This window comes from Poeciliopsis prolifica, unplaced genomic scaffold (genome assembly GCF_027474105.1).
Source record: "Poeciliopsis prolifica strain line A6 unplaced genomic scaffold, Auburn_PproV2 SCAFFOLD077, whole genome shotgun sequence".
NCBI lineage: Eukaryota > Metazoa > Chordata > Actinopteri > Cyprinodontiformes > Poeciliidae > Poeciliopsis > Poeciliopsis prolifica.
Genome location: NW_026562452.1, coordinates 1025129 through 1037275, shown reverse-complemented (window position 1 = coordinate 1037275; position 12147 = coordinate 1025129). Strand labels below are relative to the sequence as shown.

General features: G+C 37.5%; 2 protein-coding genes and 1 non-coding gene across 3 annotated transcripts in view; 2 read left to right on the top strand and 1 right to left on the bottom strand.

The window, feature by feature from the left end:
• The first annotated feature begins 972 nt into the window (after positions 1-972).
• pla2g10 (phospholipase A2 group X) lies at positions 973-4532 on the top strand. Its single transcript, XM_055021516.1, has 4 exons — positions 973-1162; positions 1694-1862; positions 2409-2515; positions 2718-4532. Exons 1-4 carry the CDS (start codon positions 1129-1131, stop codon positions 2864-2866), a joined length of 459 nt encoding a protein of 152 aa, XP_054877491.1. The 5' UTR covers positions 973-1128; the 3' UTR covers positions 2867-4532.
• Positions 4533-5629: 1097 nt separating this feature from the next.
• Positions 5630-5701, bottom strand: trnat-cgu (transfer RNA threonine (anticodon CGU)). Its single transcript has one exon. It is a non-coding gene; the product is annotated as a tRNA-Thr (tRNA).
• Positions 5702-10231: 4530 nt separating this feature from the next.
• axin1 (axin 1) overlaps positions 10232-12147 on the top strand; it is a 30588-nt gene continuing 28672 nt past the window's right edge. Inside the window, exon 1 of the mRNA XM_055021610.1 lies at positions 10232-10339. The gene's annotated coding sequence lies outside the window, so the exon portion shown is untranslated. The remainder of the gene's footprint in view (positions 10340-12147) is intronic.

The following is a 12147-nucleotide window of genomic DNA, read 5'->3' as shown; positions in this document are numbered from 1 at the left end:
GGTTACTTTATGAGTATAATCATCCTTTAGCATTTCTACTTTGCTGTGGCTCAGTTAAAACAATTGTACACAATGATAAAACCAGACCCTAAATGAACATAGTTATTCTACTCTCGCTCTCTACCTGTAATCTGTCCTCCTGACTGTTTGTACTAAATTAATCAGATAAAAAATGATGTAAAAATGAAGAATATTTATCAAAATGTGTATGTTGTCTTTTCTTGTTTTGAGATTTATATCTGGAGGTTTTGCTGTTTTTTTTTCTTTGCAATTAAACACCATGCAAATTAAATTAAACTGATGCAGACTCAATTAGAAATTCTAGATGAAATAAAACTGTAAAGTCTCATCTAAAAAGGATTTTAAACATTTGGCAAAGCACTTACTTTTTTGATATCTTCATTGGGTTGCCTCTTTGACCTAACTTGAATTGAATTACGTTGTTTGCCTTCAAATATTTTTACTTACATTGCTGGAGATTTCTGAACATATTTCATTATTTTTTCATTATCAGCATCCATTTAACAGTTCAACTTTTAAAATCTGTAAAAACTACATGTTTCCCGACATACTTTTGGAGCATGTTAAGATTATTGTAGTACACAAATATGTCCTTTGCATTCCTAGTTCATGTGTGTGATTTTATAATTGCATCATGTTCAAAATAAAATAAATAAATAAAAAATAAAATAAACAGTTCCTGTGTCAAACTTTTAACAGGTTAGTTCTGTACTAGAAATGTTTTAGCAGAAGTAAAACAAAGCTTTTTTGGTTAATAATTAATTGACTTTTTGTAGACTATGTGATTTATCTTCCTCGATAGTGATTCAGTAAAGGCAAACCACAACATACTTCAGTATACAAAACATTTTTAAAAAGTAAAAAATATTTCCAATGGTCTTGTTTTCTAAAATGCAAAATTCACACCTAAAAGAGATATACAAATCTAGACAACAATCCCTCTCCTGCAGGGGGAGCCTAGTGTCACAAACATTGGATTAGGCCCTGTCCAATGATGATGCTCACGAGATTATTCCAGCAGCCTCTAAAAAAAGCCTTCCCCTTCACTCTGCACTCAGACGGTGGTAGCCCTGGAACCCTGGCTGAGGGTTCCTCTTGCACATAGTAATGACATTTTACCAAATACTTCTCCTGCTCTCTGGTAAGCTGTTTCATTTGAAGTTTCACATCTTGTGCAAAAGACAACTGGAAGTGTGATTTAAAGACTACAGATGAAGCTAGACTAGATATTGCGAAATTTTTGTAAAGTGAGTGTTGGAAATCAAATTAAGTTTGTGGAAGAGAGGAAGAGCTGGTGAGCTTTGGTATTTTTCTAGGTTATACAGCATATCAGTCTAATCTCTTGTTTATTAGACATAAGAATGAAGTTTGTCCTGTGTGTCCTAGTTACTAATAAGAAGAGTCTCTGTGGATATTACAGTAGCAATGCACTGATTAAAATGTTTATTAACATGTAAAGAATAAACTAAAAGAATTGAATGATTTTACATCTAACCTCAGCAAAAGAGTTTTATGTGAAGCAAGTTTGATTCTAAGTGTGAATCAGAAATGTTAAGATTTTACTCATCAGCTATGCATAAAAAGGTTTTTGTTTCAGACAGGACTACATGGTTTGATTCTCAGGAATAGAGAAGTTTGTTCCTCCTCTTCAGTTGTTTATTCTTTTTTGCAGTGGCTGTGGCTCCTGTGGCCGCACACAGTTCCCACCGGACGAAAAGAGGGTTACTTGAGCTTGCAGGAGCCATCAAATGCAGCACTGGGAGATCTGCTTTGGCTTACATGATGTATGGATGCTACTGTGGGTTGGGGGGTGAGGGGTGGCCCCGTGACAGAGCAGACTGGTGAGGCAAAACCTTATCTTTAAACTTTTTCACATAATAGTACGCTTCTGCACCTGACGACAGCATTTACCAAAATTCAAACAATCAGACAGGTCTATGCATGCATTATAGGCTACGAAGCTTATAATTCAGCACGCATCACTGTGTTTTCACTCTTCAGCGCAGGCATGGTATGTTCCAAAATAGGTGTGACCAGTTTCCGAATCCGTCTTTCTCCACTAAACCACAAGTACTACCAGGGGATTGGAACAAATGAATGTTGACCTTTTTCACAACACTAGCCTAGTCAAACGGGGACTTTAAATTAGGCCTAAAACTCCACACCCAAATCCTAATTACTGTCTCTTTGTTTTCTATCTTCACCACTAGACATCTCGCCCATTAAAAACTGTCTGACTGCCAAGTAAGAGCAGTGAAAAAGCAAAGTGGTGATCCTGGACTGCTTTTAAAATAGCTGTGGTGTCGCTTTGCCACCCATCTATACTGCTGCTCAGTTCACTCCAGATGGAGCTTGAAACTAATGCATTCAATCTGTTGCGGCTATAGGTGTTGCCACAAGCATGACTGCTGTTACGGAGATGCAGAACGTCTTGGCTGCTACACCAAAACTGCCAAATATCACTGGACCTGCGAGGACAGGGAAGCTGAGTGCGGTATGTATATATTTTTAAATCATTGAAGAAAGCATACATTTTTTTCAGTATGCGGTTGGTTATATGAAAGGGCAACAGAACTGTTCAGGTAGCACATAGCTAATATTAATTTTTAATATAATTTTTGTGACCCAAAATTGGTCAAAGATTTGGTTTGCAAATCTTTTTAATGACAATAAATTTCTTATCTTTTTCATTTCAGAGAATTTAGAGGACAAATGTGAGGAGTTTTTATGTAAGTGTGACAGAGAGGCAGCCAAGTGTTTGAGAAAAGCACCTTTCATCCAGAAGTACGCACTATGGCCGGATTTTCTGTGCGGCCACGATCACCCAACATGCAACATGTACTGACGCAATGTAACCATCTTCATTTTGAGTGCCTATTTGTGAAATAGCGTTATAAATACAGCCAAAACTGACTAAATTATCATATTTTCATAGTCATCATTTTTATGAGACATGGTGGTACTTGTTAAGTAAGTGTGTAAGAGTGTGGGTTTAACTAAAGCAGAAAATTATATACATGTAAATGCAGAGGTGGCAGACTATCCAAAAGTTGTACAAGAGTTTACTCAGCATTACTTCAATATATTTTTACTCAAGTAAAAGTAAAAAATAGTCGTCCAAGAAACTACTCAAGTAAGAGTAAAAAAGTATTTGGTAAAAAGTCTACTCATGTACTGAGTAACTGATTAAATTATTAATCATTTAACATTTAAAAATCACAATCAAAATATAAAGCTAAATCGAAATTTTGGTATTTTAAGGACAAGGATGACAATAGTTCGTGTAAATATCAAAATATAACAAAATTAAGCAAAATAAAATTTTTCCAAATCAGTATCTTTCAATAGAAAACTTTTGAAACTTTAATAAAAACAGCAGGTGTGTGTCTGGTGAATATTTGGTTAAAACATTTTTTTTTTTCATTCTGTGGTTAGAGAATCCTGACATTTACTCAAGAGAAGTGATACTTCATAATAAAATTACTCAAGTAAAAACAAAAAGCATTCAAAAGTTACTCAAGTAAATGTAATTGAATAAATGTAACTAGTTACCACTCAAAACTGGTGAAATAAGCCTTTCCCTTAGTCAAAAGACTAAACTTTTTCAATTAGCTCTAAGACCAAGTGTTACAGTTCAGGTCACCACTTCCCACAAAGCTACTTTTATATGTGGAAGAGGCGTCCACTCCTTCCTTACATTCTCTGTCATATCTTTCAATGAAGCCTAAAAAAGCAGGGTGAAATTTACTAAGCTAACAGTCTGAGCTCCTTTAAGTCTGCAGTGAGATAATCATCAGCAGTTATGTGTTACTGTCTAAAGGAGTGTTCACAACATAGTTACAGTTTGTTGAGCAATAGCTTTCCAGTGACTAAGTGAATAGCTGTCAAATTACCTAATTTCCTGTCCAGGCTGTAAAATAATCAGGTGAATGTCGGGTTTTCACAGTTTACTTTGTTCGTCTCAGAAGTTCACAAAAACTTCCTTCCATGCAGTCCTTCTCCGCAGTAGAGGCTGGAGATATTTCAACTTCCATGAAAAATTATCAACTAATTTCTTGTGCATGAAATCTACATCTTCAGCACTAGATGGTGCCAAATCCACAAACAAACTGTGGAAACACCTGAGCAAAAGTTTGACCATTTCTGAAATATTTTTTATATTCGTTTAGTTTTTAAAGAGAAGACTGTTCTCACTCTTGAGTCAAAGCCTTTTAGTCCTCTTTCCTATGTATGTTCTTTCCATGTACATGGAATGTAATCTAAATCTGCCCAGATGTTACTCAGAGCCCTGTTCTTATAAAGTCAGGAAAACACAGCTTCTTTGTTAAAATAGTGCTCTGTCCTTAAGCTTCAATCGAAATGAGAGATGCAGTTCATGTAATGTATCCAGCTAAGAGCTGAAAGTTGAATGTCTGGGTCAAAGCCTACAAACACTTGTTCAGTTGTTTTGAACCTTCGCCGTACAAGAAAGTCAAAGTTGTAAAGTACAAAAATAAAGTTATATGAAGTTCCTTTTGTTTTCTTGTCTTTGGTTATGTAAATATTAAATTATCCAATTATAACATAAATTTTTTTCTAGTTTATGTTTTAAGATAAAGTGTAATGTAGTGTAATGTGCATTTTAACTACTGTTTCTATTTGCTTTTTCAAAAGACTAATTAACTGGCATCTCAGAGACAGCAGATGTTTGAGTTTGAAAATCAGCAGGGATTTCTAAACCAAAAATAAGAACAATATATACAATCAAGGTTAAGTAATAGGATACTCTCAAAAATTGTTCTGCATTTGTTGCCCTTATGTGTTTGTCACTTATTCCTGAAATAGGAGGTAGGGGTTATTTTGCTGTGTGTCTCTCTATGGCAGGGGTGGGCACTCCTGGTCCTTGAGGGCCGGTGTCCTGCAACTCTTGGTTGTCTCTCTGATCCAACACACCTGAATCCAATAGCTGAATCACCTCCTAAATGCAATCAAGTTCTCCAGAGTCCTGCTAATGACCTCATTATTTGACTCAGGTGTGTTGAAGTAGAGATACATCTAAAAGTTGCAGGAGACCGGCCCTCGAGGACCTGGAGTGCCCACCCCTGCTCTATGGTAACTTCATGCAGAATTTAAAATACTAAATATTTCAGTTATTTTTCGTAAACATATAGGTAGTTCAATAGGTAGTTCAAGATGTGAGGGAGGAATGCATTCAGAAGACATGCTCAATAGCTGGAGAAAAATCAAAGTGTGTAGCATTTTAATAAACAGACAGTCGATGCATGTGGTTTATAGAAATTTATCTGTGATGTGTTGAAGATATAAATAAGTCTTCTGAAAAATGCTGCAACCCATGTCAAAGTAGCTGCTGTGATTACATGTTTTTAAAAATAGTTGCCTTAGTGAATTGGATATGATAGAACTGCATCAGATATGAATCTGATCATGGTGTGGAGGACACTGCACCAGTATGTTGAGTCTGATATGAGAGGATTTTTATGATATTAAAACTAACATGTAATGTTGCTTTCACATTGTGTCAGTAATACTACTACCACTGAATATTCCTAAAGTTTCAACAATTAGGAAATACTATGGACACATGGATTTAACCAGATTGACAGACAAAAGGCACGGACGGGGTTCGAACCCGCGATCTTCGGTTTACGAGACCGACGCCTTACCACTTGGCCACCGCGCCTGCGCCGCACGGACGAGCGTTTGCCATTTTGAACGAAAAAGTCGGCCCTCCTGGTCAGGCGGTATGAATTGAGGTTTCATATTTCATAGAGATAAAACTGCGAAAGACACACTGTTTAACGGTAACAACCCAGAAGCATTAGCCTAGAGCAGTAATATGAGTGTGTACGGTGGGAATGACCTACAGACAAGAGGCGTTAATATAAATGTATTGTTGTGATTTGGCCACAAGAGGGTGCTGTTGTCGTCCGTCACAGATTTTGGTTGAGGTTCGTTGGTGGTGTTTTCAGAAGCTTCTAACAAATAAGGTTAGTATTTATTTCTTCTGTTGAAAATGAGGCCGATAGAAAATGTTATTTCTACTGTGGATATTTTTGTCGTAGCATATGTAGAGTTTTAAAAAAAGTCCAACTATATATTTATTTGGAAGGAACCATGAAGTAAGGTTTATGTCAGTTTTCATTTTAACTCTCTTCAGTGAAAGGAAAAAAAACCCAAAACGTATTGCACAACAGTGAAGCTACTCAAATATGACTATTCACATTAATTGCAGATGGAGTGCATTAATCAGATAAACTTTCTGTCGAGATGCCCATCCATATATTTTTATATACCGGTATAGCTATAAAGCAGGAGAATCATCTGTTTTTTTGGAAGCTTTTTTATTGGTGCCTGCCCAAAGCAATGCATAAGGAGAGCAGCAAAGTCAGTCACTACCTCCATGCATTGCATGGCATGCAGGCACCTATTGTTCTTCACCTAATAGAATGTCTCCTATATATATTATTTATTATTATTCTGTTACCGTTAATGCGGCTCATACCACTGCGTGCCCACCCACAAAAGTGGTATCAAAAAGTGCGGCTCGATCCGGTATTGGAGCTATTACTTTTGGTGAGATTCGGAGTTATGATGGCGACTGCGATTCTGACCCCAAATAAATTTTGAAATCGTCGTCACGCCCACAAATATCGTCCTATCAGTATCAAACTCGGTCATGACATAGATACGCATGCCTGCTCCGGTAAAATGTTTTCGAAATTTTTCTAGGGCTTACAGTTTTCTGTCAAGGGGCTTCAGAGCGAAGTGATGCGACAGGATTTCCACACGCTCTGCCAGGTTCACTTCCATGTATTTCTGAAAAATGTCAGACCTCAGCACACACCATTTTTATCTCGTCGCTGTTATTAATGTGAATGAGCTACAGATATGAATTGCAGGACTATTGGAGACGAAAGATAGCCCTCTCATACGCTTCAAACGGTTTTCCGATACATATCACAGTTTCCGAATGGGAAGGAGTTGTTTGGACTGCTTTTTTCAGTCAAACTGACTAGGTCTCTCACAAAGATAGAATTCTTTCTCCACCTTTCTGTCTCACACACAACAGCTGGCAGAGGATCCATTACCATAGCAACGGAACACAGCAGGGCCGAGCAGCTGATTAGGACTACAAAAACGCATCACTGTAGTTCTAACTATGGCAGAACTCTGAGGAAAATGCTGGACTTTAGAACTGCTTGTGTTTTGGGCCTTTTATAACTCATTTTAACCAACCATTGTAACACATGGAATTTGTGTGGAAATTTTAAATTAAGCTTAAAAAAAATTCAAAATAAAAGCCTTGACAATTTTTCCATCAAGTAAGTGCTATTTTGACCATTATATGTCTGATTTAACCCAATCATTGTTATATATGGGATTAGATTGGCCATTTAAAATCAAGCTTAATGAAAATTTCAAAATAAAAGCCTTAAGATTCGTCTGTGGCTAATGCAGCGCCGAAGGCGCTGTAATGATATTAGCTTGCATTATCTTTTCCTCTCAAGTTTGTGCTCATTAACATCAGCACAAATATTAGAATTTCACTGTTCCCCACTAGTGCACTGCCATAGGCAGTGCAATAAGATTATCCTGCATGATGCTCTGCGCAAGGCAGAGCATTAGCATTTTACCTTAAATGAGGTATAAGCTATTTCCCTTACTTATTACCCATGTTTAGTATACTGAATGCATTAAGTCATGCTTGTGACTATCCACGTGCTATTGATTACATTGCAGCTTTCTTTAGCATGGATGCTAATGTTTAGCATCAGAACGCTGGGTCCAAACCGACGGGCACACTTTGGCAGGCCCCAGTTAAATTTCTTCAGGAATTTTCTAGTATTATGAGATACTATCTCAGTATATTACAATACTATCTCAGTGTTATATATGAGATAGTATTATATCATATGACATATGATTATATCTCATATGTTATTATTATAACATATAATAATAATGTTATTATAATGGAATACTATCTCATTATACTGAGAGTATTCCATTATTTACTATGAGATAGTATCTCATAACATTATAATGAGATGATAATGAGATTATTATTGAGATAATAATCAACTCATTATAATGTTATTATGAGAACATTATTTCATAATAATGTTATCTCATTATAATGAGATAATAATTTTCTCATTATAATGTTATTATGAGATACTATCTCAATATAGTATCTCAATAACCTCATTATAATTATCTCGTTATAATGAGGTTATTAGAATGTTATTGTGAGAGAATTATAATAAAAAGAACTAACTAACCACTAACAATTATAAAAAGAACTAACTACTGAACATTAACAATTATAAAAAGAACTAACTAACCATTAACAATTATAAAAAGAACTAACTACTGAACATTAACAATTATAAAAAGAACTAACTACTGAACATTAACAATTATAAAAAGACCTAACTAACCATTAACAATTATAAAAAGAACTAACTACTGAACATTAACAATTATAAAAAGAACTAACTAACCATTAACAATTACAAAAAGAACTAACTACTGAACATTAACAATTATAAAAAGACCTAACTAACCATTAACAATTATAAAAAGAACTAACTACTGAACATTAACAATTATAAAAAGACCTAACTAACCATTAACAATTATAAAAAGAACTAACTACTGAACATTAACAATTATAAAAAGACCTAACTAACCATTAACAATTATAAAAAGAACTAACTAACCATTAACAATTATAAAAAGAACTAACTACTGAACATTAACTATTAACAACTCGAGGAGGAGCAGGATGTTGTCGGCCTGCCTGTTCTCCTGCAGCAGGTTTCTGAAAATGGCCTTGCCTTGTCGTTCAAACCATTCTGGGCTCATTCTGAGGATTCTGGGTTCTGTTTCAATCCACAGTTTTTCACAGGGATGATCAACAATGGCTTTAAGGTTTTCTGTCGGGTAACAACTCTGTCCCGATGGTCCTCTGGATCAGATCGCTGACTAGGCATAACATGGCCATTTTTCTGATTTTTATGTCCTCTCGTTCCTCCGGTTCACCGATGGCCTCTGATCCACTTTCTGCACCTAAAAATTGTTAATTAATTTGATCTGTGGAACAAAGTTTTGTTTCTCTGCCACAGAACCTTCTGGAAACATTTTCCTGTCCTCAACATGGACGCTCTGCGTTGGCGTCTCTTGCTTTGGACAGGTCTGTGGTGCGTTCAGTGGAGTCACCTTAGCTGAATGTTTCTGTGCAAATTTTCTGAAAATGCTCTTGATGTTCCCCATCATAACTTTGAGCCTTGATTTTGGCTCAGCACTCGTCTTCTCCGTCTCTTTTTCTCCGTCTTCAGGCTCTTCAGGCTGAACTGGGTTGTTGACAGTTCCTGTCTCGGGTTCCTCATTGGGTGGATGCAGTCTATCCATGAGGTCCTTAATGATCGACATCGATTCCTCAACCATATACCTGACTACGGCTTTCAGAGGTCCCTGGTCAGCATGATTCCTTGGAGGATCATCTGAGTCTGAGTCCAGGCTATGATAGATTTGATGCAAAAGATATTTCACAATTAGCCGGTTTAAATACTCCGCGTGCTCAGAGCAGTATTCTCCACCGACGCCCATAATTTCAACAAAGGTTTCTGGGACTTTGTTCCCCACGGCCGCCTCCAAGGACTCGATAGTAAATTGATGTTTGTGGAGGTTTCTCAGAACGTTGGACGTAAATATTTCTAAGATCTCTCCACAAATGTCCCCCAGAGTGCAGCTGGTGCTGGGTGCTGGGTTCCCAGCCTCCAGTCTCAGCCACTCCTCTGGGGTCATGTTGATGAAGAGGCGGTCGATCACGGCCTCCAGGGCTTCCACGGTTACAGTCTCTACAGGTGCAGAACTGCTGGCCATGATTCCTCTGTTGGTGAGTTCAGCTGCTAAAATAACTAGAACAAGAGATCTGAGCTTTACGACGAACAAGTGCAAAGTGACGATGGAGACCAAGAATGAGCAACTATAGAGCCTGCTAAGACGTCAGTCCACACGTCATAAGCATCAAAGCGGCCCGAACTACAGTCTTATGTCTTGACGTAACAAGTCACGTTGCATCAGCAGCCTCTCTACTGCGCATGTCTCGTCCAGACTATCTATTTATTTCTGCGGCGTCTGCAGCCATCAGGTTTTATTTCAGCGCCTGGTTTGTGCAGCTCATACTGCTTCCGGTTCAACCCGCTGCTGGTTCATTTCTCACTGTTTATTGTTTGTCTTCATGGATGCAGCAGCATCTTCATTTTCCTCTGGTTGGGACCAAAAGAGGAAGAAACTATTTGTCCTTTTCCCGGTAACTATGAACTGCGGTTTATTGATTTCCATGAAACATATAAACTGTAGGAAAACCCTGCTCTGGTGTCCTTATTGTTCACCAAGTTGGTCTCATTTAGAGAAACTCTGCTTCCTGAGAGCTGATGATTTTACCGTGAATAAAACCGCTTTATTATCGCTAGTTAGTAATATCGATGTTTCAGGTATTTTCTCTCACCTGCATTTAATCATTTGGGCTCATTAAGACAGAGAGAGATTAATATGCTTAGTCAGAATAATAAATTACTAAAATACTTGTTACTTGCAGCTGTGATGGATTGAAATTTGGTTATTTTAGAGGCTCTCGCTATAGTGAAGAGCACCAGAACTTCCTCCTTGGAGCAAAAGCACGGTGTCCGGCTCTTTTCTTAAAATACTCCCCTTCTTCAGGTATGAGTATCTAAATATGTAGATTGTAAATGAGTTTAACTTTCAGAAAGCTGTTAGTTCTTTTCGACGCTCCGAATGTTAATAAATTCCGTTGCTAGCTCCGCCGTTAGTGCCGTTGCTAAGATACCGCTGTCTGCACGTGCCGTTGCTAAGATACCGCTTTCTGCACGTGCCGTTGCTAAGATACCGCTTTCTGAACGTGCCGTTGCTAAGATACCGCTGTCTCAACGTTTGTAAGCTACATGAGAAGGTCTTCGCTGCAAGGGTACTTGAGCTAAATGGCTCTTTTTGGGGCCTGCCCTTAGCAGTGCATAAGGAGAGCAGTGACGTCACTCAGATTCCCCCTGCTGGTCGAATCTGACCACTGCTTCAGACAAACCAGACTTCAGACTAGTCAGCCTCTAAATTAAAATAACCTTCGCAAGTGACTATCACTGCCTCCATGCATTGCACGGCAGGCACCTATTGTTCTTCACCTAATAGAATGTCTTAGCTTGCATTATCTTTTCCTCTCAAGCATTAACATTAGCACGAACATTAGCATTTCACTGTTCCCCACTAGTGGTGCAATAAGATTATCCTGCATGATCTTTTTCACTCAGTTTAGAGCTCTGTGGGTAATAAGTACCCAATAAACATGGGTACTTATTACCCATGTTTAGTATACTGAATGCAGTAAGTCATGCTTTCTTTAGCATGGATGCTAATGTTTAGCATCAGAACGCTGGGTCCAAACCGACGGGCACACTTTGGCAGGCCCGGGTTAAATTTCTTCAGGAATTTTCTAGTTCTTTGTTGTTTTTTTTTCTTGCAAAACAACAGAGATGAATGTTTTATTGTGCAGATTGTGAGTGTGTGTGTGTGCGTGGGTGGGTGGGTGGTATCAGATATCCCAGAGGCAATATGGAAAAAAAAAAAAAATCAATGAGATATGTTTTGTCTATGGAGAATTGGAGTTTTTACCTTAACCTGTTTGTAGAAAATTGTTATGGTATCGCTAAAATCAAAAGCAGATCTAGGTCATTTGATTTGATTCTACAGTGATTTAGAGCATCTTAATAATTGTGAGATTGTGTTAAAGTTTAAGTTACACATTGTTCCATTACCCAAGTTATTATGTCTTGTTGCAAAACACAACCATGCCAAGGCCAGATTATGAAACGCTGTTCCCTTATACTTGACGAAAACTGGTTTTAAATTGCTGGAGGCTTTTGCAGTGTCCTTTATATTGTGACTCTTGCTCATGACAATGGAGTTCTGTAACCTTAGGAATCTTGTCAGAAATCCCATGCATTTGGGGCATTATTCTTCATGCAAGAAACATTGAGCAACTCACTCCCTCGGAGAATAAGAAGTATTTCTGTAGCAGTCTGTTTAATTATTTATCATTTTGTTGTT